This window comes from Oncorhynchus gorbuscha, linkage group LG10 (genome assembly GCF_021184085.1).
Source record: "Oncorhynchus gorbuscha isolate QuinsamMale2020 ecotype Even-year linkage group LG10, OgorEven_v1.0, whole genome shotgun sequence".
In the NCBI taxonomy this organism is placed as follows: Eukaryota; Metazoa; Chordata; class Actinopteri; order Salmoniformes; family Salmonidae; genus Oncorhynchus; species Oncorhynchus gorbuscha.
The window spans coordinates 90,410,167-90,436,620 of NC_060182.1; the positions used below are offsets into that span (position 1 = coordinate 90,410,167).

General features: G+C 43.3%; 1 protein-coding gene across 1 annotated transcript in view; it reads left to right on the forward strand.

Moving 5' to 3' along the window:
- Positions 1 to 26,454, forward strand: part of LOC124046721 (forkhead box protein N3-like) — a 127,899-nt gene that overhangs the window by 44,042 nt on the left and 57,403 nt on the right. Inside the window, exon 4 of the mRNA XM_046367432.1 lies at positions 24,563 to 24,630. Within this exon, the coding sequence (XP_046223388.1) occupies positions 24,563 to 24,630 (68 nt within the window). The remainder of the gene's footprint in view (positions 1 to 24,562; positions 24,631 to 26,454) is intronic.

Genomic DNA, 26,454 nt, shown 5'->3' on the forward strand with positions numbered 1-26,454 from the left:
TTGTTAATATGACTAGGATGGGGGTTGTTAATATGACTAGGATGGGGGTTGTTAATATGACTAGGATGGGGGTTGTTAATATGACTAGGATGGGTTGTTAATATGACTAGGATGGGTTGTTAATATGACTAGGATGGGGGTTGTTAATATGACTAGGATGGGTTGTTAATATGACTAGGATGGGGGTTGTTAATATGACTAGGATGGGTTGTTAATATGACTAGGATGGGGGTTGTTAATATGACTAGGATGGGTTGTTAATATGACTAGGATGGGGGTTGTTAATATGACTAGGATGGGGTTGTTAATATGACTAGGATGGGTTGTTAATATGACTAGGATGGGGGTTGTTAATATGACTAGGATGGGTTGTTAATATGACTAGGATGGGTTGTTAATATGACTAGGATGGGTTGTTAATATGACTAGGATGGGGGTTGTTAATATGACTAGGATGGGTTGTTAATATGACTAGGATGGGGGTTGTTAATATGACTAGGATGGGTTGTTAATATGACTAGGATGGGTTGTTAATATGACTAGGATGGGGGTTGTTAATATGACTAGGATGGGTTGTTAATATGACTAGGATGGGTTGTTAATATGACTAGGATGGGGGTTGTTAATATGACTAGGATGGGGTTGTTAATATGACTAGGATGGGGGTTGTTAATATGACTAGGATGGGGGTTGTTAATATGACTAGGATGGGGGTTGTTAATATGACTAGGATGGGGGTTGTTAATATGACTAGGATGGGTTGTTAATATGACTAGGATGGGTTGTTAATATGACTAGGATGGGGGTTGTTAATATGACTAGGATGGGGGTTGTTAATATGACTAGGATGGGTTGTTAATATGACTAGGATGGGGTTGTTAATATGACTAGGATGGGGTTGTTAATATGACTAGGATGGGGGTTGTTAATATGACTAGGATGGGTTGTTAATATGACTAGGATGGGTTGTTAATATGACTAGGATGGGGGTTGTTAATATGACTAGGATGGGGTTGTTAATATGACTAGGATGGGGGTTGTTAATATGACTAGGATGGGTTGTTAATATGACTAGGATGGGTTGTTAATATGACTAGGATGGGGGTTGTTAATATGACTAGGATGGGGGTTGTTAATATGACTAGGATGGGTTGTTAATATGACTAGGATGGGTTGTTAATATGACTAGGATGGGGGTTGTTAATATGACTAGGATGGGGTTGTTAATATGACTAGGATGGGGGTTGTTAATATGACTAGGATGGGTTGTTAATATGACTAGGATGGGTTGTTAATATGACTAGGATGGGGGTTGTTAATATGACTAGGATGGGGGTTGTTAATATGACTAGGATGGGTTGTTAATATGACTAGGATGGGGGTTGTTAATATGACTAGGATGGGTTGTTAATATGACTAGGATGGGTTGTTAATATGACTAGGATGGGGTTGTTAATATGACTAGGATGGGTTGTTAATATGACTAGGATGGGGGTTGTTAATATGACTAGGATGGGGTTGTTAATATGACTAGGATGGGGTTGTTAATATGACTAGGATGGGTTGTTAATATGACTAGGATGGGGTTGTTTATGACTAGGATGGGTTGTTAATATGACTAGGATGGGGGTTGTTAATATGACTAGGATGGGTTGTTAATATGACTAGGATGGGTTGTTAATATGACTAGGATGGGTTGTTAATATGACTAGGATGGGTTGTTAATATGACTAGGATGGGTTGTTAATATGACTAGGATGGGGGTTGTTAATATGACTAGGATGGGGTTGTTAATATGACTAGGATGGGGTTGTTAATATGACTAGGATGGGGGTTGTTAATATGACTAGGATGGGGTTGTTAATATGACTAGGATGGGGTTGTTAATATGACTAGGATGGGTTGTTAATATGACTAGGATGGGTTGTTAATATGACTAGGATGGGGGTTGTTAATATGACTAGGATGGGGGTTGTTAATATGACTAGGATGGGGGTTGTTAATATGACTAGGATGGGGTTGTTAATATGACTAGGATGGGGGTTGTTAATATGACTAGGATGGGGGTTGTTAATATGACTAGGATGGGTTGTTAATATGACTAGGATGGGTTGTTAATATGACTAGGATGGGTTGTTAATATGACTAGGATGGGGGTTGTTAATATGACTAGGATGGGTTGTTAATATGACTAGGATGGGGGTTGTTAATATGACTAGGATGGGTTGTTAATATGACTAGGATGGGTTGTTAATATGACTAGGATGGGGGTTGTTAATATGACTAGGATGGGGGTTGTTAATATGACTAGGATGGGTTGTTAATATGACTAGGATGGGTTGTTAATATGACTAGGATGGGTTGTTAATATGACTAGGATGGGGGTTGTTAATATGACTAGGATGGGGTTGTTAATATGACTAGGATGGGTTGTTAATATGACTAGGATGGGTTGTTAATATGACTAGGATGGGTTGTTAATATGACTAGGATGGGTTGTTAATATGACTAGGATGGGGGACTAGGATGGGTTAATATGACTAGGATGGGGGTTGTTAATATGACTAGGATGGGTTGTTAATATGTTTGTTAATATGACTAGGATGGGGTTGTTAATATGACTAGGATGGGGGTTGTTAATATGACTAGGATGGGGGTTGTTAATATGACTAGGATGGGTTGTTAATATGACTAGGATGGGGGTTGTTAATATGACTAGGATGGGTTGTTAATATGACTAGGATGGGGGTTGTTAATATGACTAGGATGGGGGTTGTTAATATGACTAGGATGGGTTGTTAATATGACTAGGATGGGTTGTTAATATGACTAGGATGGGGGTTGTTAATATGACTAGGATGGGGTTGTTAATATGACTAGGATGGGTTGTTAATATGACTAGGATGGGTTGTTAATATGACTAGGATGGGGGTTGTTAATATGACTAGGATGGGGGTTGTTAATATGACTAGGATGGGGGTTGTTAATATGACTAGGATGGGTTGTTAATATGACTAGGATGGGTTGTTAATATGACTAGGATGGGGGTTGTTAATATGACTAGGATGGGGGTTGTTAATATGACTAGGATGGGGGTTGTTAATATGACTAGGATGGGGGTTGTTAATATGACTAGGATGGGTTGTTAATATGACTAGGATGGGGGTTGTTAATATGACTAGGATGGGGGTTGTTAATATGACTAGGATGGGTTGTTAATATGACTAGGATGGGGTTGTTAATATGACTAGGATGGGTTGTTAATATGACTAGGATGGGGGTTGTTAATATGACTAGGATGGGGGTTGTTAATATGACTAGGATGGGGTTGTTAATATGACTAGGATGGGTTGTAATATGACTAGGATGGGTTGTTAATATGACTAGGATGGGTTGTTAATATGACTAGGATGGGGGTTGTTAATATGACTAGGATGGGGTTGTTAATATGACTAGGATGGGTTGTTAATATGACTAGGATGGGTTGTTAATATGACTAGGATGGGTTGTTAATATGACTAGGATGGGGTTGTTAATATGACTAGGATGGGGGTTGTTAATATGACTAGGATGGGGGTTGTTAATATGACTAGGATGGGGTTGTTAATATGACTAGGATGGGTTGTTAATATGACTAGGATGGGGGTTGTTAATATGACTAGGATGGGGGTTGTTAATATGACTAGGATGGGGTTGTTAATATGACTAGGATGGGTTGTTAATATGACTAGGATGGGGGTTGTTAATATGACTAGGATGGGGGTTGTTAATATGACTAGGATGGGTTGTTAATATGACTAGGATGGGTTGTTAATATGACTAGGATGGGGGTTGTTAATATGACTAGGATGGGGGTTGTTAATATGACTAGGATGGGGTTGTTAATATGACTAGGATGGGTTGTTAATATGACTAGGATGGGTTGTTAATATGACTAGGATGGGTTGTTAATATGACTAGGATGGGGGTTGTTAATATGACTAGGATGGGGGTTGTTAATATGACTAGGATGGGTTGTTAATATGACTAGGATGGGGTTGTTAATATGACTAGGATGGGGGTTGTTAATATGACTAGGATGGGGTTGTTAATATGACTAGGATGGGTTGTTAATATGATAGGATGGGTTGTTAATATGACTAGGATGGGGGTTGTTAATATGACTAGGATGGGTTGTTAATATGACTAGGATGGGGGTTGTTAATATGACTAGGATGGGGGTTGTTAATATGACTAGGATGGGTTGTTAATATGACTAGGATGGGGGTTGTTAATATGACTAGGATGGGGTTGTTAATATGACTAGGATGGGGGTTGTTAATATGACTAGGATGGGGGTTGTTAATATGACTAGGATGGGGGTTGTTAATATGACTAGGATGGGGGTTGTTAATATGACTAGGATGGGGGTTGTTAATATGACTAGGATGGGGGTTGTTAATATGACTAGGATGGGTTGTTAATATGACTAGGATGGGGGTTGTTAATATGACTAGGATGGGGTTGTTAATATGACTAGGATGGGGGTTGTTAATATTTACATTTACATTTAAGTCATTTAGCAGACGCTCTTATCCAGAGCGACTTACAAATTGGTGCATTCACCTTATGACATCCAGTGGAACAGCCACTTTACAATAGTGCATCTAAATATTTTAAGGGGGGGGTGAGAAGGATTACTTTATCCTATCCTAAGTATTCCTTAAAGAGGTGGGGTTTCAGGTGTCTCCGGAAGGTGGTGATTGACTCCGCTGTCCTGGCGTCGTGAGGGAGTTTGTTCCACCATTGGGGAGCCAGAGCAGCGAACAGTTTTGACTGGGCTGAGCGGGAACTGTACTTCCTCAGTGGTAGGGAGACGAGCAGGCCAGAGGTGGATGAACGCAGTGCCCTTATTTGGGTGTAGGGCCTGATCAGAGCCTGGAGGTACTGAGGTGCCGTTCCCCTCACAGCTCCGTAGGCAAGCACCATGGTCTTGTAGCGGATGCGAGCTTCAACTGGAAGCCAGTGGAGAGAACGGAGGAGCGGGGTGACGGAGAGAACTTGGGAAGGTTGAACACTAGACGGGCTGCGGCGTTCTGGATGAGTTGTAGGGGTTTAATGGCACAGGCAGGGAGCCCAGCCAACAGCGAGTTGCAGTAATCCAGACGGGAGATGACAAGTGCCTGGATTAGGACCTGCGCCGCTTCCTGTGTGAGGCAGGGTCGTACTCTGCGGATGTTGTAGAGCATGAACCTACAGGAACGTGCCACCGTCTTGATGTTAGTTGAGAACGACAGGGTGTTGTCCAGGATCACGCCAAGGTTCTTAGCGCTCTGGGAGGAGGACACAATGGAGTTGTCAACCGTGATGGCGAGATCATGGAACGGGCAGTCCTTCCCCGGGAGGAAGAGCAGCTCCGTCTTGCCGAAGTTCAGCTTGAGGTGGTGATCCGTCATCCACACTGATATGTCTGCCAGACATGCAGAGATGCGATTCGCCACCTGGTCATCAGAAGGGGGAAAGGAGAAGATTAATTGTGTGTCGTCTGCGTAGCAATGATAGGAGAGACCATGTGAGGTTATGACAGAGCCAAGTGACTTGGTGTATAGCGAGAATAGGAGAGGGCCTAGAACAGAGCCCTGGGGGACACCAGTGGTGAGAGCGCGTGGTGATATATGACTAGGATGGGGGTTGTTAATATGACTAGGATGGGTTGTTAATATGACTAGGATGGGGGTTGTTAATATGACTAGGATGGGGGTTGTTAATATGACTAGGATGGGGGTTGTTAATATGACTAGGATGGGGGTTGTTAATATGACTAGGATGGGGGTTGTTAATATGACTAGGATGGGTTGTTAATATGACTAGGATGGGGGTTGTTAATATGACTAGGATGGGTTGTTAAAATGACTCCCTCCCTCCCTCCCTCCCTCCCTCCCTCCCTCCCTCCCCCTTCCTTCCTCCTCCCTCCCTCCCTCCCTCCCTCCCTCCCTCCCTCCCTCCCTCCCTCCCTCCCTCCCCCCCCTCCCCTCCCTCCCTCCCTCCCTCCCTCCCTCCCTCCCTCCCTCCCTCCCTCCCTCCCTCCCTCTCCTCTCCCCCCCTTCCCTCCCTCCCTCCCCCTTCCTTCCCTCCCTCCCTCCCTCCCTGTCCAGATGGTATGTCTCTGTGGTAGAGGCTGTAATAAAGTGTTTATTTGGCCACTGGGGCTTGGAGCAGAATGCTGCTTTTTATAGCTGCCTTTTACTCAGCACGCTCATACACACACATGCTGACACAAACACATCCACACGCAAGCATGCACGCTCACCCAAACACGCGCAAAATAGTTTTTAAATTCCTTGTGTTTATCGTGTGTTTTCATGGAGTTAGTACAGCAGGTTTAGAGCATTGACTGAAAGGGAGAAAAATAATAACAGAGAGAGATAAAAGGAGAAAGAAAGAAGGAAAGTGAGAGGCCCCTCTGTTCTGCTACTTCACGAGGGCACAGACAGGGCTAGATTCCTCTCTCTCTCTCTCTCTCTCTCTCTCTCTCTCTCTCTCTCTCTCTCTCTCTCTCTCTCTCTCTCTCTCTCTCTCTCTCTCTCTCTCTCTCTCTCTGCTCCGTACTGAACAGCTGGTCTGGCTGAGGCTCTCTGCTGAGCATTTGCCCTCCCCGGGTGATTAGTGCCACCGTTACTACGGCAACAGCGACACCTCCATGGCAACGCATAACCAAGGGAGAGACAGGTGCGGTTGCATCACCGCAGCGATTTGTTACCTGGCAAAAAGGACGGGCCATTAGCACGCGAAATATGCCATCGTCAAGGCAACACATGGGCTCACCATGGCAACAGCAGATGGCTTGGAGCCTATTCTGGGTTTGTGCTTGTGTGTGTGTGTGTCGTTAGCTACCTGCTTTTGTGCGTGTTCATGAGAAGCCATAGAAGCGTGAATTATGGGAGTTGACAAGTGGAGGGCCACTCGCTGGAGGAGATTAATTTTAGATGGAGAGAGAGAGGGAGGATTGGAGAGGAGAGGAGAGGAGAGGAAAGGAGAGGAAAGGAGAGGAAAGGAGAGGAACACACTCACTGTCTATCTAGATATCAAAATAAGCACTTCACTAGAGGGAGTTTCTCCTCTCTCTCCCTCCCTACCCCACTCTCTCTCTTTTTGTATCTCTCTCTCTCCCTCCTCCACATTCCCCTGTCTCTCTCTCTCTCTCTCTGAAATTCCTTCCTCTGATTGTCTATAAGAAATAATAATGGGGCGTCCTCGTAGTTTGCCAGATCAGAAATGAAACTTGAGAAATGGAGTGTTGCAGGAGTCCCTGGCACCAGCAGGCCCTTAGATTAGCTAGTGCCCGTAGGGTGTGGGGCAGCGAGGGAAAATTGTTGGCAATAGGTTGAAAAGGAGATTATGGGAATCAAGTGAAAGGGCCTGTTGCCTTCATCGAGTGGAGTGGAACGATTACAGTCAAGATGGGAACACGATCTGATTTGGTAGAAGTGTGTGTGTGTGTGTGTGTGTGTGTGTGTGTGTGTGTGTGTGTGTGTGTGTGTGTGTGTGTGTGTGTGTGTGTGTGTGTGTGTGTGTGTGTGTGTGTGTGTGTGTGTGTGTGTGTGTGTGTGTGTGTGTGCGTGTGTGCGTGTGCGTGTGCGTGTGCGTGTGTGTGTGTGCGTGTGTGTGTTGCAGAACTCCAGCTGATATATATATATATATGTAGAGAGGGACAGAGAGAGACACAGAGGGAGACAGAGAGAGGGGGAGGTAGCAAGATATTAGATGGACAGAGAGACACTCGGGAGAGAGACTCGGGGAAAGAGACTCGGGGAAAGAGACTCAGGGAGAGAGACTCAGGGAGAGAGACTCAGGGAGAGAGACTCAGGGAGAGACATTCATGGAGAGAAACTCAGGGAGAGAACGTGAGAGAGAAAAGGAGAGAGGGGGGAAAGGAGGGGAAATGAAAGTGTTATAGAGAGAGGTTTTGAGAAGAGGGAGAGAGTTTGAGAGGACAGAAACAGAGGGAGGAAGGGAGGGATGGACAGAGGAAGGGAGGAGAGAGAGAGAAAGAGGGAAGGAGAGGCTTGTGCCAGAAGCCTGTGTCTTTTTCATAAAAACACAAACAAAGAATGCTGTGCTCGCTGGCGTCCCGCGGTGTACACACATGTTAGTGCTCCACTCTGCTCTACGCCATTAAACCCCTCTCCCTCTCTTCTCATCCCAGACCTAGTACTTACTGACTAGTAACAACTAGTGATGTGGAGTTTGGGAACAATTTGTTATTTTTGAAGAACTTGACCTGTAAGTTCTGGCTGCAATGAGTCCTTCAGCAGGATCAATACATACTCCACTTCTCCTCTGGTGCCAGAGTCGTGCTTCGATCATCAACTGTCTGTCACAATGTCCGCAGGAAAATACATCATTAGGACAGAGAAGGAAAATACATGTTTAGAACTGATCATTGATCACATGGTGCAAGAATGACTGCAATTAATTGATTATTGAATATTATAATGGACACAGCTTTATAGAACCAAAACATACACAGCCTCTGGTCAACAAACTCCAGAACAAATAGTTTTGGGTGGGGGGGGCTGCAGTTCGCGAACAACTGTGCTTATCACCCTCACGGCAGTCAAGCAATGCAAGAGTTCACAATCTAGTTCGGTAGCGACCACAACTAGACCTTGATTCAAATGCATCAAGAAATAATCGTATTTGTTTGCCAATTCAATCAACACATTTACATTGTTTAAACCACACGTTTACAAGTCTCATTCAAACAAATGACTGCTCCAATAAGCCCCCTATGGTGAACGACATGTGAACGAGAAGCTCGTAGAATCATGACTCAAGTTTTCAGTTCGTCGTTCGCCCCGAAGTGTTCCTGCATGCTCTGGGCAGTAATGACTCGAATGAACGAAATGAATCGAAAGATTTGTTCTTTTGACTGAACGACTCCAACAGATCAAAGTCAATAAAAAGAGCTGAACTTCCCATCACTAATATTGATTCAAAACCAGAGCAGTGTCCACAACGTCCCATCACTAATAGTGATTCAACACCACAGCAGTGTCCACAACGTCCCATCACTAATAGTGATTCAACACCAGAGCAGTGTCCACAACGTCCCATCACTAATAGTGATTCAACACCAGAGCAGTGTCCACAACGTCCCATCACTAATAGTGATTCAACACCAGAGCAGTGTCCACAACGTCCCATCACTAATAGTGATTCAACACCAGAGCAGTGTCCACAACGTCCCATCACTAATAGTGATTCAACACCACAGCAGTGTCCACAACGTCCCATCACTAATATGGTGAAGGAGGAGAGAGACCGAGGATCGTAACATACATTTACATTTACATTTAAGTCATTTAGCAGACGCTCTTATCCAGAGCGACTTACAAATTGGTGCATTCACCTTATGACATCCAGTGGAACAGTCACTTTACAATAGTGCATATATATATAGTACAGGGAACATAAGGTTGAATATATTATTATAGACCTGCTAGATCTACTGTCTCATTTATATTATGACAGACCAGCTAGATCTGTCTTTATTATATTACAACAGACCAGCTGTATCTACTGTCTCCATTTCACTTTGGCCATTGTTGTGGGCCTGCCCTCCCCTCAACAGCCTCAAATAGGCTATTTCATGTCACAAATAATATTTTCTATTATTAATCCAAAACGATGTCCTTTCTAAGAGGGGAAGACCTTGGAGATCAATTACAGGAGGTAGAGGGGTAGAGATGGAGCACGTGTCAGAGGGAGAATTAGGGAGTGAAGTTGCATAAAATAACATGCTCTCCTTAATAAAAAATAAAAAAGTGTTCCACTCTGCTAACCAGCCCCTCACCTAAATAGGGGTGCGTTTTTTCCCACCTCTAAAATAACATGCTACTATTTTGTTCAACACCAGAGCAGTGTCCACAACTTCCCATCACTAATAGTGATTCAACACCACATCAGTGTCCACAACGTCCCATCACTAATAGTGATTCAACACCAGAGCAGTGTCCACAACGTCCCATCACTAATAGTGATTCAACACCAGAGCAGTGTCCACAACGTCCCATCACTAATAGTGATTCAACACCAGAGCAGTGTCCACAACGTCCCATCACTAATAGTGATTCAACACCAGAGCAGTGTCCACAACGTCCCATCACTAATAGTGATTCAACACCACAGCAGTGTCCACAACGTCCCATCACTAATAGTGATTCAACACCAGAGCAGTGTCCACAACGTCCCATCACTAATAGTGATTCAACACCAGAGCAGTGTCCACAACGTCCCATCACTAATAGTGATTCAACACCAGAGCAGTGTCCACAACGTCCCATCACTAATAGTGATTCAACACCACAGCAGTGTCCACAACGTCCCATCACTAATATGGTGAAGGAGGAGAGAGACCGAGGATCGTAACATACATTTACATTTACATTTAAGTCATTTAGCAGACGCTCTTATCCAGAGCGACTTACAAATTGGTGCATTCACCTTATGACATCCAGTGGAACAGTCACTTTACAATAGTGCATATATATATAGTACAGGGAACATAAGGTTGAATATATTATTATAGACCTGCTAGACCTACTGTCTCATTTATATTATGACAGACCAGCTAGATCTGTCTTTATTATATTACAACAGACCAGCTGTATCTACTGTCTCCATTTCACTTTGGCCATTGTTGTGGGCCTGCCCTCCCCTCAACAGCCTCAAATAGGCTATTTCATGTCACAAATAATATTTTCTATTATTAATCCAAAACGATGTCCTTTCTAAGAGGGGAAGACCTTGGAGATCAATTACAGGAGGTAGAGGGGTAGAGATGGAGCACGTGTCAGAGGGAGAATTAGGGAGTGAAGTTGCATAAAATAACATGCTCTCCTTAATAAAAATAAAAAAGTGTTCCACTCTGCTAACCAGCCCCTCACCTAAATAGGGGTGCGTTTTTTCCCACCTCTAAAATAACATGCTACTATTTTGTTCAACACCAGAGCAGTGTCCACAACTTCCCATCACTAATAGTGATTCAACACCAGAGCAGTGTCCACAACGTCCCATCACTAATAGTGATTCAACACCAGAGCAGTGTCCACAACGTCCCATCACTAATAGTGATTCAACACCAGAGCAGTGTCCACAACGTCCCATCACTAATAGTGATTCAACACCAGAGCAGTGTCCACAACATCCCATCACTAATAGTGATTCAACACCAGACCAGTGTCCACAACGTCCCATCACTAATAGTGATTCAACACCAGAGCAGTGTCCACAACGTCCCATCACTAATAGTGATTCAAAACCAGAGCAGTGTCCACAACTTCCCATCACTGACAACAACACACTCAGTGTGTCAATGCCAGTTTCACTTCTGTTAAATAGTGTGTCTGAAGGGGCTGGATCCTGAGATGCACAAATGTACACACACACACACACACACGCACACGCACACGCACACGCACACGCACACACACCTCCACGTCTTAGACGGGCTTCAAAGGCTCCTGAACAGAAAACAGGTGTAGGGTCACTTCCATCAAAACACTAACAGCTGTTTCCATGTTAGTGTGAAGCTTCTGGTTCAACACTGTATTCAATCACGTTATCCCTTTAAACCCAGATCTTTAGCCAGGATACTGGGTTAGTAAAGCTCCGACTGCGTTTGCAGTTCAGTTCCACAGCTGAAGTACAGTTAGAGAAGAAGTTATTAACACCTGACCAACCATACAACCAAACTCCTTCTTAAAGGTGAAGCCTAAGATATGGTCAACCCAGGGTTTATTTCTGTCTGTGTACAGAAAACCTAAAAATTAACAACATATTGGTTCGCCGATTACAGACCACAGATACTAGCTATTTCAGTGTATGTTATTCATGCTGCAGATTTTATATAGCGAGGGAGGAAAAAGAGAACCAAGTGAAAAGAGCTGTCTCTGTTTGAGCTGTCTGTTTGAGTTGTCTGTTTGAGCTGTCTGTGTTTGAGCTGTCTGTTTGAGCTGTCTGTTTGAGCTGTCTGTGTTTGAGCTGTCTGTTTGAGCTGTCTGTTTGAGCTGTCTGTGTTTGAGCTGTCTGTGTTTGAGCTGTCTGTGTTTGAGCTGTCTGTGTTTAGCTGTCTGTGTTTAGCTGTCTGTTTGAGCTGTCTGTGTTTGAGCTGTCTGTGTTTGAGAATTCTGTGTTTGAGCTGTCTGTGTTTGAGCTGTCCGTGTTTGAGCTGTCTGTGTTTGAGCTGTCTGTGTTTGAGCTGTGTGTGTTTGAGCTGTGTGTGTTTGAGCTGTGTCTGTTTGAGCTGTCTGTGTTTGAGCTGTCTGTGTTTGAGAGTTCTGTGTTTGAGCTGTCTGTGTTTGAGAGTTCTGTGTTTGAGCTGTCTGTGTTTGAGCTGTCTGTGTTTGAGCTGTGTGTGTTTGAGCTGTCTGTTTGAGCTGTCTGTTTGAGCTGTCTGTTTGAGCTGTCTGTTTGAGCTGTCTGTGTTTGAGCTGTCTGTTTGAGCTGTCTGTTTGAGCTGTCTGTTTGAGCTGTCTGTGTTTGAGCTGTCTGTGTTTGAGCTGTCTGTGTTTGAGCTGTCTGTGTTTGAGCTGTCTGTGTTTTAGCTGTCCGTGTTTAGCTGTCTGTGTTTAGCTGTCTGTGTTTAGCTGTCTGTTTGAGTTGTCTGTGTTTGAGCTGTCTGTGTTTGAGCTGTGTGTGTTTGAGCTGTGTGTGTTTGAGCTGTCTGTGTTTGAGCGGTCTGTGTTTGAGCTGTCTGTGTTTGAGCTGTCTGTGTTTGAGCTGTCTGTGTTTGAGCTGTCTGTTTGAGCTGTCTGTTTGAGCTGTCTGTTTGAGCTGTCTGTGTTTGAGCTTTTTGTGTTTGAGCTGTCTGTGTTTGAGCTGTCTGTGTTTGAGCTGTCTGTGTTTATCTGTCTGTGTTTGAATTTGTCTATCCATACAGCTGATGTGAACAAGACGCTGGGCTTCACTGACACCAGGCATGCTCATACCTGGGTGGTAACCCGACACCACTAGGGACAGGACAGGACGGGGGTATTAAAGGAGAGTTCCCTCCCCCCTTGTTTTGGAGGTCAAATGTTTATGTAGAAGGACTGAAAAGCTCAGTTTAGGTGACTTTTTAAAAGGGCATACTAGTCCAAAATGAATTAAAATGAAAATGAAATGATACTGATACCATCTAAAATATTATTCCCACCTACAGAATTGAGCCCAATAACATATTGGTCAAATTATGTTAACATATTGGTCCATTTATATAGCCTATATTATCAGGTATGCTATTAGCAATAGGCATTATCACCTGTAACCCAACTGATCAAATCAAATCAAGTTTATTGATATAGCCCTTCTTACATCAGCTGATATCTCAAAGTGCTGTTCAGAAACCCAGCCTAAAACCCCAAACAGCAAGCAATGCAGGTGTAGAAGCACGGTGGCTAGGAAAAACTCCCTAGAGAGGCCGAAACCTAGGAAGAAACCTAGAGAGGAACCAGGCTATGAGGGGTGGCCAGTCCTCTTCTGGCTGTGTCGGGTGGAGATTATAACAGAACATGGCCAAGATGTTCAAATGTTCATAGATGACCAGCAGGGTCAAATAATAATAATCACAGTAGTTGTCGGGGGTGCAACAAGTCGGCACCTCAGCAGTAAATGTCAGTTGGCTTTTCATAGCCGATCATTAAGAGTATCTCTACCGCTCCTTCTGTCTCTAGAGAGTTGAAAACAGCAGGCATGGGACAGGTGGCACATCCGGTGAACAGGTCAGGGTTCCATAGCCGCAGGCAGAACAGTTGAAACTGGAGCAGCAGCTAGGCCAGGTGGACTGGGGACAGCAAGGAGTCATCATGCCAGGTAGTCCTGAAGCATGGTCTTAGGGCTCAGGTCCTCCAAGAGAGAGAAAGAGAGAATTAGAGAGAGCATACTTAAATTCACACAGGACACCGGATAAGACAGAAATTCTCCAGATATAGCAGACCGACCCTATTCCCCCGGCTCATAAATTACTGTAGCATAAATACTGGAGGCTGAGACAGGAGGGGTCAGGAGACAATGTGGCCCCATCCGATGATACCCCCGGACAGGGCCAAACAGGCAGGATATAACCCCATCCACTTTGCCAAAGCACAGCCCCCACACCACTAGAGGGATATGTTAAACCACCAACTTACCATCCTGAGACAGGGCCGAGTATAGCCCACAAAGATCTCCGCCACGGCACAACCCGAGGGGGGACACCAACAAAGACAGGAAGATCACGTCAGAGACTCAACCCACTCAAGTGACACACCCTCATAGGGACGTCATGGAAGAGCACAAGTAAGCCAGTGACTCAGCCCCTGCAATAGGGTTAGAGGCAGAGAATCCCAGTGGAGAGAGGGGAACCGGCCAGGCAGAGATAGCAAGGGCGGTTCGTTGCTTCAGAGCCTTTCCGTTCACCTTCACACTCCTGGGCCAGACTACACTCAATCATATGACCTACTGAAGAGATGAGTCTTCAGTAAAGACTTACATTTTGAGACCGAGTCTGCGTCTCTCACATGGGTAGGCAGACCATTCCATAAAAATGGAGCTCTATAGGAGAAAGCCCTGCCTCCAGCTGTTTGCTTAGAAATTCTAGGGACAATTAGGAGGCCTGCGTCTTGTGACCGTAGTGTACCCGTAAGTATGTACGGCAGGACCAAATCGGAAAGATAGGTAGGAGCAAGCCCATGTAATGCTTTGTAGGATAGCACTGGAGTAATATGATCAAATGTTTTGGTTCTAGTCAGGATTCTAGCAGCCGTATTTAGCACTAACTGAAGTTTTTTTTGTGATTTATCCGGGGAGACTGAAAGTAGAGCACTGCAGTAGTCTAACCTAGAAGTAACAAAAGCATGGATTAATTTTTCTGCATCATTTTTGGACAGAACGTTTCTGATTTTTGCAATGTTACGTAGATGGGAAAAAAAGCTGTCCTTGAAACGGTCTTGATTTTTTCGTCAAAAGAGAGATCAGGGTCCAGAGTAACGCCAAGGTCCTTCAGTTTTATTTGAGACGACTGTACAACCATCAAGATTAATTGTCAGATTCAACAGAATATCTCTTTGTTTATTGGGACCTAGAACAAGCATCTCTGTTTTGTCCGAGATTAAAAGTAGAAAGTTTGCAGCCATCCACTTCCTTGTGTCTGAAACACAGGCTTCTAGCGATGGCAATTTTGGGGCTTCACCATGTTTCATTGAAATGTACATCTATGTGTCATCCTCATAGCAGTGAAAGTTAACATTATGTTTTTGAATGACATCCCCAAGAGGTAAAATATATAATGAAAACAATAGTGGTCCTTAAACGGAACCTTGAGGAACATTGAAATTTACAGTTGATTTGTCAGAGGACAAACCATTCACAGAGACAAACTGATATCTTTCCGACAGATAAGATCTAAACCAGGCCAGAACTTGTCTGTGTAGGCCAATTTGGGTTTCCGATCTCTCCAAAAGAATGTGGTGATCGATGGTATCAAATGCAGCACTAAGGTCTAGGAGCACGAGGACAGATGCAGAGCCTCGGTCCGATGCCATTAAAAGGTCATTTACCAACTTCACAAGTGCAGTCTCAGTGCTATGAGGGGGTCTAGCCCCAGACTGAAGCATTTTGTATACTTTGTTTGTCTTCAGGAAGGCAGTGAGTTGCTGCCTTTTTCTAAAATTTTGAGAGGAATGGAAGATTTGATATGGGCCGATTAGTTTTTTTATATTTTCTGGGTCAAGGTTGGGCTTTTTCAAGAGAGGCTTTATTACTGCCACTTTTAGTGAGTTTGGTACACATCCAGTGGATAGAGAGCCGTTTATTATGTTCAACATAGGAGGGCCAAGCACAGGAAGCAGCTCTTTCAGGAGTTTAGTTGGAATAGGGTCCAGTATGCAGCTTGAAGGTTTTAGAGGCCATGATTATTTTCATCATTGTGTCAAGAGATATTGTACTAAAAAACTTGAGTATCTCTCTTGATCCTAGGTCCTGGCAGAGTTGTGCAGACTCAAGACAACTGAGCTCTGAAGGAATATGCAGATTTAAAGAGGAGTCCGTAGTTTGCTTTCTAATGATCATGATCTTTTCCTCAAAGAAGTTAATTAATTTATTACTGCTGAAGTGAAAGCCATCTACTTTTGGGGAATGCTGTTTTTTAGTTGGCTTTGCGACAGTATCAAAAATACATTTTGGATTGTTCTTATTTTCCTCAATTAAATTTGAAAAATAGGATGATCGAGCAGCAGTGAGGGCTCTTCGATACTGCATGGTCCTGTCTTTCCAAGCTAGTCGGCAGACTTCCAGTTGGGTGTGGCTCCTTTTCAATTTTCTGGAAGCTTGCTTCAGAGCTCAGATATTTTCTGTATACCAGGGAGCTAGTTTCTTATGACAAATATTTTTAGTTTTTAGGGGTGCAACTGCATCTAGGGTGTTGCGCAAGGTTGAATTGAGTTCCTCAGTAAATGTAAATGTAACTGATTTTTGTCCTCTGACGTCCTTAGGTAGGCAGACGGAGTCTGGAAGGGCATCAAGGAATCTCTGGGTTGTCTGAGAATTTATAGCATGACTTTTGATGCTCCTTGGTTGGGGTCTGAGCAGATTATTTGTTGCGATTGCAAACGTAATAAAATGGTGGTCTGACAGTCCAGGATTATGAGGAAAAACATTAAAGATCCACAAAATGTATTCCATGGGAAAAAACTAGGTCCAGAGTATGACTGTGACAGTGAGTAGGTCCAGAGACATGTTGAACAAAACCCACTGAGTCGATGATGGCTCCGAAAGCCTTTTGGAGTGGGTCTGTGGACTTTTCCATGTGAATATTAAAATCACCAAAAATTATAATATTATCTGCTATGACTACAAGGTTTAATAGGAATTCAGGGAACTCAGTGAGGAACGCTGTATATGGCCCAAGATGCCTGTAAACAGTAGCTATAAAAAGTGATTGAGTAGGCTACTTAGATTTCATGACTAGAAGCTCAAAAGACGAAAACATAGTTTTTTTTTTGGTAAATAGAAATTTGCTATCGTAAATGTTAGCAACACCTACGCCTTTGCGGAATGCACGGGGGATATGGTCACTAGTGTCACCAGGAGGTGAGGCCTCATTTAACACAGTAAATTCATCAGGCTTAAGCCATGTTTCAGTCAGGCCAATCACATCAAGATCATGATCAGTGATTAGTTCATTGACTATAATTGCCTTTGAAGTAAGGGATCTAACATTAAGTAGCCCTATTTTGAGATCTCTTTCAATAATGGCAGGAATTGAGGAGGTCTTTATCCTAGTGAGATTGCTAAGGCGAACACTGCCATGGTTAGTTTTGCCCAACCTAGGTCGAGGCACAGACACGGTCTTAATGGGGATAGCTGAGCTGACTACACTGACTGTGCTAGTGGCAGACTCTGCTAACAGCCTGCTGCCTGGCCTGCACCCTATCTTATTGTGGAGCCAGAGGAGTTAGAACCCTGTCTATGTTGGTAGATAAGATGAGAGCACCCCTCCAGATAGGATGGAGTCCGTCACTCCTCAGGAGGTCAGGCTTGGTCCTGTTTGTGGGTGAGTCCCAGAAAGAGGGCCAAGTATCTACAAATTCTATGTTTTGGGACGGGCAGAAAACAGCTTTCAACCAGCGATTGAGTTGGGAGACTCTGCTGTCGAGCTCATCACTCCTCCTAACTGGGAGGGGTCCAGAGACTCTGCTGTAGAGCTCATCACTCCCCCTAACTGGGAGGGGCCAGAGACTCTGCTGTAGAGCTCATCACTCCCCCTAACTGGGAGGGGCCAGAGACTCTGCTGTAGAGCTCATCACTCCTCCTAACTGGGAGGGGCCAGAGACTCTGCTGTAGAGCTCATCACTCCCCCTAACTGGTAGGGGCCAGAGACTCTGCTGTAGAGCTCATCACTCCCCCTAACTGGGAGGGGGCCAGAGACTCTGCTGTAGAGCTCATCACTCCTCCTAACTGGGAGGGGGCCAGAGACAATTACTCGATGCCAACACATCTTTCTAGCTGATTTACACGCTGAAGCTACCTCTGACTGTTTCAACCTAACATCGTTGGTGCCGTCATGGATAACATTGTCTCTATACTCTCTACACTCACCAGTTTTAGCTTTAGCCAGCACCATCTTCAGATTAGCCTTAACATCGGTAGCCCTTTTTTTTATGTCCCAAAACGATGCAATAAATACAGTGAATATAATGCAGGCCTACCTGTTAGGGTAACTTGTGTTAAACCTACTACACGGTGTAACACACCCTTGCCTGTACTCACAGAAACCACATCATGCCCCCTCCCCCCCCAACACTTCCACTGGTCTTTCTCAGATAAAAATGTCACAATGCCACGATTTTTTAAGTCACTCCAGACAAATTGTTGAGGTATGGTGGCGTTTTTACCCCAAGTTACCCTATAATTGACCCATGTTACATTTAGCCCTCCTCTCCACTATGCACCGAGGGGCCATGGTTCCGTTCTAGAACCACTGTTTCGACTTCTCCTACAGTAGTCCTTCGGTACTGCAGTTTAATTGACGCCCGGCCCAGAATGACCATTTCTGTACACGGCCACATAGAGAAGTCAGATTTGGAAATTCATAGCACACACGCACACACACACACACACGCACACACGCACACACACTGCCAACATAGTCCTCTCTATTTCAGGCGCAGGGGAAAGTAGGGTGCTGTGAGACTCAGCTTGGTAGGAAAACAGAGGTGCTTTTTTTGTGGCAAGACGTCTGGAACTAGTACAGTCTTACACCACACTATGTTACTGTATAATTTAATACACTATGTTACTGTATAATGTAGTACACTATGTTACTGTATAATTTAATACACTATGTTACTGTATGATGTAGTACACTATGTTACTGTATAATGTAGTACACTATGTTACTGTATAATATAATACACTATGTTACTGTATAATGTAGTACACTATGTTACTGTATAATGTAGTACACTATGTTACTGTATAATGTAGTACACTATGTTACTGTATAATGTAGTACACTATGTTACTGTATAATGTAGTACACTATGTTACTGTATAATGTAGTACACTATGTTACTGTATAATATAATACACTATGTTACTGTATCATGTGGTCATATAATACACTATGTTACTGTATAATGTAGTACACTATGTTTCTGTATAATGTAATACACTATGTTACTGTATGATGTAGTACACTATGTTACTGTATAATGTAATACACTATGTTACTGTATAATTTAATACACTATGTTACTGTATAATGTAGTACACTATGTTTCTGTATAATGTAATACACTATGTTACTGTATAATGTAGTACACTATGTTACTGTATAATGTAATACACTATGTTACTGTATAATGTAGTACACTATGTTACTGTATAATGTAGTACACTATGTTACTGTATAATGTAGTACACTATGTTACTGTATAATGTAATACACTATGTTACTGTATCATGTGGTCATACGTTAATGTCTGTCCTCCAGAGAGAGAAGGAATCAAAGCCCTAAAGATGTCATCTTCATGAGAAATTGCTGCTTTCCCTACATCTGCCTCCCTTCACATCTATTTATTTCATATATAGAGCATTTCTTTCATGTTTTTTTCATAGACGGAGCATAAGGAGCTGTACCAGACGAGTCTGGAATATCTGTGTAAATGACTGAGTGAGCTCTCATCCCTTTAAAATGACTGAGTGAGCTCTCATCCCTTTAAATGGTAAACATGATATCACATTGAAACATGATATCACATTGAAGAGGACAAAGTTGTCTGGCGTGTACAGCTATTGATTTGTCTGTGGTACATCGCAGTGTTTAGAAGCTGGATGTGTCCAAAACAAAGACATGAATACCAACACAGGAAAAAGGAAGTTGTAGTTACGGTTGCCAGGCGACTGATATGCTAATGAGGCTGTTAGTCATAAGGCTCCTGGTGAGAGAGACTGAAATATGCTTTAATCATCCCTCAACAAATATGTGTGTATGTGTATGTGTGTGTGTTCATGTGTGTGTGTGTTTGTGCCGGTGTGTCTGTGTGTGCCTGTTTGACTCAGTGAGTCTGTGCTTGCTTGTGTGTGTGTGTGTGTGTGTGTGTGTGTGTGTGTGTGTGTGTGTGTGTGTGTGTGTGTGTGTGTGTGTGTGTGTGTGTGTGTGTGTGTGTGTGTGTGTGTGTGTGTGTGTGTGTGTGTGTGTGTGTGTGTGTGTGTGTGTGTGTGTGTGTGTCAGTGTTCCGACAGTGCTATAATTGAAAGTATCCATACTCCGTAGGAGTAGCAGATATGGTGATGGCCCTCTCCCCTCCTCTACTAAATTATCCCAAATTGTCAGGTCAGACCAAGAGATGGAGGCGCAGGTCGCTCTGTGCTTGATTAAGATGCCTGTTGAGCACGTCATTTCTTCTCCTCTTTCGCTCTCTGTAGTTTAAATGAGATGCGTGTCTCTTTCTCAGACAAAATGAGACGTGGTTGTTTCAATGGCAACTCATCAAGTGCATGTCTAAGCTGGTGACGTACAAACACACACTCAACCACACTCACACGCGTACACACACACACATGTACACACACATGTACACACACACCGTTTTGGGATATCTGGGATATATCTATATATACAGAGAGAGAGAGAGAGAGAGGAGAGGGAGAGAGAGAGTGACAGAATTTGAGAGAGAGAGAGAGAGAGAGAGAGAGAGAGAGAGAGAGAGAGAGAGAGAGAGAGAGAGAGAGAGAGAGAGAGAGAGAGAGAGAGAGAAATAACAAAAGTCCAAATACACAAACAACAAGTGTGTGGTTAAAATGTCCTTATGTCCAGGGGGTGAGACAGGGATGCAGATTGTGCCCCACCTTCTTCCTCATCTCTTTCATCGAATTGCCGAGGGAACTAGAACAGTCTGCAGCACCCGGCCTCACCCTACTAGAATCTGAAGTCAAATGTCTACTGTTTGCTGATGATCTGGTGCTTCTGTCACCAACCAAGGAGGGCCTACAGCAGCACCTAGATTTTCTGCACATATTCTGTCATGCTTGGGTCCTGACAGTAAATCTCAGTAAGACAAAAATATTGGTGTTCCAAAAAAGGTCCAGTTGAAAGGATCACAAATGCAAATTCCTTCTAGACACCGTTGCCCCTCGAGCACACAATAAAAACCATACCTACCTCGGCCTACACATCAGAGCCACAGGTAACTTTCACAAAGCTGTCAACGAAGGGTCTTCACAGATCACTGCACCTGTACGTAGCTCATCTGTAAATAGCCCATCCATTGATTTATCTTGGCCAGATCGCAGTTGAAAATGAGAACTTGTTGTCAACTAGCCTACCTGGTTAAATAAAGGTGAACATGAAATTTGACATCCCAATTAGATCTGACTAAAAATACTTGAATCAGTTACATAACTCATTGCCCTTTATGGTTGTGAGTTCTGGTGTTCACTCACCAACCAAGATGGGACAAAAACCATATTGAGAATCTGCATCTGCCCCTGAACAGGCAGTTAACCCACTGTTCCCAGGCCGTCATTGAAAATAAGAATATGTTCTTAACTGACTTGCCTGGTTAAATAAAGAAAGAAAATGCGGAATTCTGCAAAAACATCCTCCATGTGGAACGTAAAACACCAAATAGATGTAGATGTAGAGCAGAATTAGGACGAACCCGCAAATTATCAAAATCCAGAAAAGAGCATTTCAATTCTACTACCACCTAAAAGGAAGTGATTCTCAAACCTTCCATAACAAATCCCTTTGTACCCAGTGCCCACAAAATGAGGTGGAAACTGAGCTGTACTTCCTAACCTACTGAGAAATCTATGTCCATATTTGAGACACCTATTTACCTCAGATTACACAGATCCACAAATAATTTCAAAACAAATCCAATCTTGATAAACTCCCATAAAGTTGAAGTCGGAAGTTTACATACACTTAGGTTGGAGTCATTAAAACTCGTTTTTCAACCACTCCACAAATGTCTTGTTAACAAACTATAGTTTTGGCAAGTCGGTTAGGACATCTACTTTGTGCATGACACAAGTCATTTTTACAACAATTGTTTACAGACAGATTATTTCACTTATAATTCCCCGTATCACAATTCCAGTGGGTCAGAAGTTTACATACACTAAGTTGACTGTGCCTTTAAACAGCTTGGAAAATTGCAGAAAATTATGTCAATGGCTTTAGAATCTTCTGATAGGCTAATTGACTTAATTTGAGTCAATTGGAGGTGTACCTGTGGATGTATTTCAAGGCCTACCTTCAAACTCAGTGCCCCTTTGCTTGACATCATGGGGGAAAAGAAAATCAGCCAAGACCTCAGAAAACAAATTGTAGACCTCCACATCAAGGTACCACGTTCATCTCTACAAACAATAGTACGCAAGTATAAACACCATGGGACCACGCAGCCGTCATACCGCTCAGGAAGGAGATGAACGTACTTTGGTGTGAAAAGTGCAAATCAATCCCAGAACAACAGCAAAGGACCTTGTGAAGATGCTGGAGGAAACAGGTACAAAAGTATCTATATCCACAGTAAAATGAGTCCTATATCGACATAACCTGAATGGTCGCTCAGCAAGGAAGAAGCCACTACTCATTTAACATTACATTTAAGTCATTTAGCAGACGCTCTTATCCAGAGCGACTTACAAATTACTCCAAAACCACCATAAAAAAGCCAGACTACAGTTTGCAACTGCACATGGGGACAAATATTGTACTTTTTGAAGAAATGTCCTCTGGTTTGATTAATCAAAAATAGTGTAGTTGGCCATAATGACCATCGGTTACAAGTCTAACGCTCCTGCCGCCCCAATGACCCCAAGCATACTTCCAAAATTGTGGCAAAATGGCTTAAGGACAACAAAGTCAAGGTATTGGAGTGGCCATCACAAAGCCCTGACCTCAATCCCATAGAAAATGTGTGGGCATAACTGAAAAAGCGTGTGCGAGTAAGGAGGCCTATAAACCTGACTCAGTTACACCAGCTCTGTCAGGAGGAATGGGCCTAAATTCACCCAATTTATTGTGGGAAGCATGTTAAAGGCTACCCGAAACATTTGACCCAAGTGAAACAATTTAGAGGCAATGCTACCAAATACTAATTGAGTGTATTTAAACTTCTGACCTACTGGGAAAGTGATGAAAGAAATAAAAGCTGAAATAAATCATTCTCTCTACTATTATTCTGACATTTTGCATTCTTAAAATAAAGTGGTGATCCTAACTGACCTAAAACAGGGACATTTTACTTGGATTAAATGTCAAGAATTGTGAAACACTGAGTTTAAATGTATTTATTATTATTATTATTATTATTTGGCTAAGGTGTATGTAAAATTCCGACTTCAACTCTGTCTGTTAGGTGAAATACCACAGTGTGCCACCACAGCAGCAAGATGTGTGACCTGTTGCCACAAGAAAAGGGCAACCAGTGAAGAACAAACACCATTGTAAATACTGCCCAAAATATTTATTTTACACATTTAACATATTTAACATTTTGAACATTTATTTTGTGAGTGTAAAGTTTACTGTTAATTTCTGATGTCTATATATATATTTTTTTTTTACTTTTGTGAGTGTAATGTTTACTGTTAATTTCTGATTTATTTCCCTTTGTTTGTTGTCCATTTCACTTGCTTTGGCAATATAAACATGTGTTCCCCTTGCCAATTAAGCCCTTTGAATTGCATTGAATTGTGAGGGGACAGAGCAACAGTCTAATGAGATGGAGAGAGGTTACAAAGCGAGAGACAGAGACAGAGAGAGAGATACTATAGGGAAAGTGTTTGGGGGAGTAGGAGAGAGAGAGAGAGAGAGAGAGAGAGAGAGAGAGAGAGAGAGAGAGAGAGAGAGAGAGAGAGAGAGAGAGAGAGAGAGAGAGAGAGAGAGAGAGAGAGAGAGAGAGAGAGAGAGAGAGAGAGAGAGAGAGAGAGAGAGAGAGAGAGAGAGAGAGAGATACTATAGGGAACGTGTTTGAGGGAGTAGGACAGAGAGAGAGAGCTGAGTGAGTCCTTATCCCCTCCCGCTGTACAGATAAAGGCATTAGGAGACTCTGATAACTGTTATCACACACCCACACACTCTCTCAGAGTAAAGTGGTGTGTGTGTGTGTGTGTGTGTGTGTGTGTGTGTGTGTGTGTGTGTGTGTGTGTGTGTGTGTGTGTGTGTGTGTGTGTGTGTGTGTGTGTGTGTGTGTGTGTGTGTGTGTGTGTGTGTGTGTGTGTGTGTGTGTGTGTGTGTGTGTGCAGGCGCATGTGTTTTTCGATGACTGCTCATGTGGTTAGGAGACCACAGTCCGCAGTGTAATTGACTTGTTGAAAACCCCTTGCTATGTTCTGTGTCTGGAGAAATGCTTCTCCAGCGGAACATTGTACAGGGTTGTCATTGTGAGGGAGCTAGCAGTATTGATTAACTGGTGGTAGCGTTATATGAGGACAGAAGCAGCTTTAACTAGTCATTATTGGTCACTCCTGGGGACACATAAAGCTGTTTGATATGAAACATGCCTTACTCGTGCTTTCTGTGGTGATTTCTGTCTGTTTTCTGCAGCATGTCCAGTCCTCCCCTATGGCCAGGGAGTCCCTTCTTCAGAAGAAACGGAGGAGTCCTCCTACAAGGTACCGTCACACAGACTTTAATATTGTAGCGTATTTTCTCACTACCCCCCTCTTCCATGTCCCTTCCTCACCCCTCACCCCCTTTAGTGCACCAGGGTGAACTGAAAACTCCCTCCTTCCACGTTTCTCATTCACCTCAAAGCTGCCAAAGTGGAGATGTTGACTCATTTGCATATGCTCTTTAGATATCTTAAACCATCCCTCCCTTCAGGTACCTGGATAGATGAAAATAACTCACACTGTGTTGATATAGAATTGGTTCTGCTCTAATAAAACAGAATGTCTCATAGTCTAAAGGCTCCTTTCTGTGTCCGCTCCTCTCCCTCTCTTTCTTTCATTCAGACATTCTTTTTTTGGGGGGGGAGGGGGGTTATAGAGGGATTCTGGCAACATCCCAGCATCCTCTCTTTTCTCTTGTCTTTCTTTCATTCAGACATTATATATATATATTTTTTTGGGGGAGGGGGTTATAGAGGGATTCTGGCAACATCCCAGCATCCTCTCTTTTCTCTTGTCTTTCTTTCATTCAGACATTATATATATTTTTTTTTGGGGGGTTATAGAGGGATTCTGGCAACATCCCAGCATCCTCTCATTTCTCTTGTCTTTCTTTCATTCAGACATTATATATATATATATTTTGGGGGGGGGGTTATAGAGGGATTCTGGCAACATCCCAGCATCCTCTCATTTCTCTTGTCTTTCTTTCATTCAGACATTATATATATATATATTTTTGGGGGGGTTATAGAGGGATTCTGGCAACATCCCAGCATCCTCTCGTTTCTCTTGTCTTTCTTTGGTGCTCTACTGTAATCCTATGGAATGGATCGTCCTCTCTCCACCCTCTCTTCTCATGGCTCTGGGTATTGAGAAGGGGTTTTGGTGTATAAGTCAGCATTGTTCCTTTGTCACTTGACCAGTGGACCGGTTTTCCCAGTTCCTGCTACTCTGCTACTGCACATGGTTATGCACAGAGACCTTAATATGGCTATTGTGAAGCCAAAGAGGGAAGGATAGGAGGGAGAGGGAGAGTGTGACGATGTGTGCTGAGAGTCGGGAAGCAAGTTCGGGGAGTGAGTGTTTTAAATAATAAACACAACATAATACAAAACAAGAAACACGAACAGACATGAAACTGGAATAGAAACAATGACGCCTGGGGAAAGAACCAAAGGGACATATTTAAGGGACGGTAATCAGGGAGGTGATGGAGTCCAGGTGAGTCTGATGACGCGCGGGTGCGCGTAACGATGGTGACAGGTGTGCGCCGTAACGAGGGGGGAGAAGTGGAAAACATGAGGGAGAGAGGAGTTTTGAAAGAAGGAAAAAGAGGAGTAAAATACAGTAGCAGTCAAAAGTTTGGACTAACCTACTCATTCAAGGGTTTCTCTTTATTTTTTTTATTAATTGTAGAATATAAAATACATTTTGATTTGTTTATCACTTGTTTGGTTATTTCAAAGTTTCGATATCTTCACCATTATGTAGAATACATTTCGATTTTTTGAAACTGTAATGAGTAGGTGCTTCCAAACTTTTGGCTGGTACTGTATCAGTTTCTAGGAGGAAACGAAGGAGGGACACAAATAAAGGGGAAAGTCTTCTATTGTTGTGTTCCACTGGGGGTGTGGCTAGTGTTCCACTGGGGGTGTGGCTAGTGTTCCACTGGGGGTGTGGCTAGTGTTCCACTGGGGGTGTGGCTAGTGTTCCACTGGGGGTGTGGCTAGTGTTCCAATGGGGGTGTGGCTAGTGTTCCACTGGGGGTGTGGCTAGTGTTCCACTGGGGGAGTGGCTAGTGTTACACTGGGGGAGTGGCTAGTG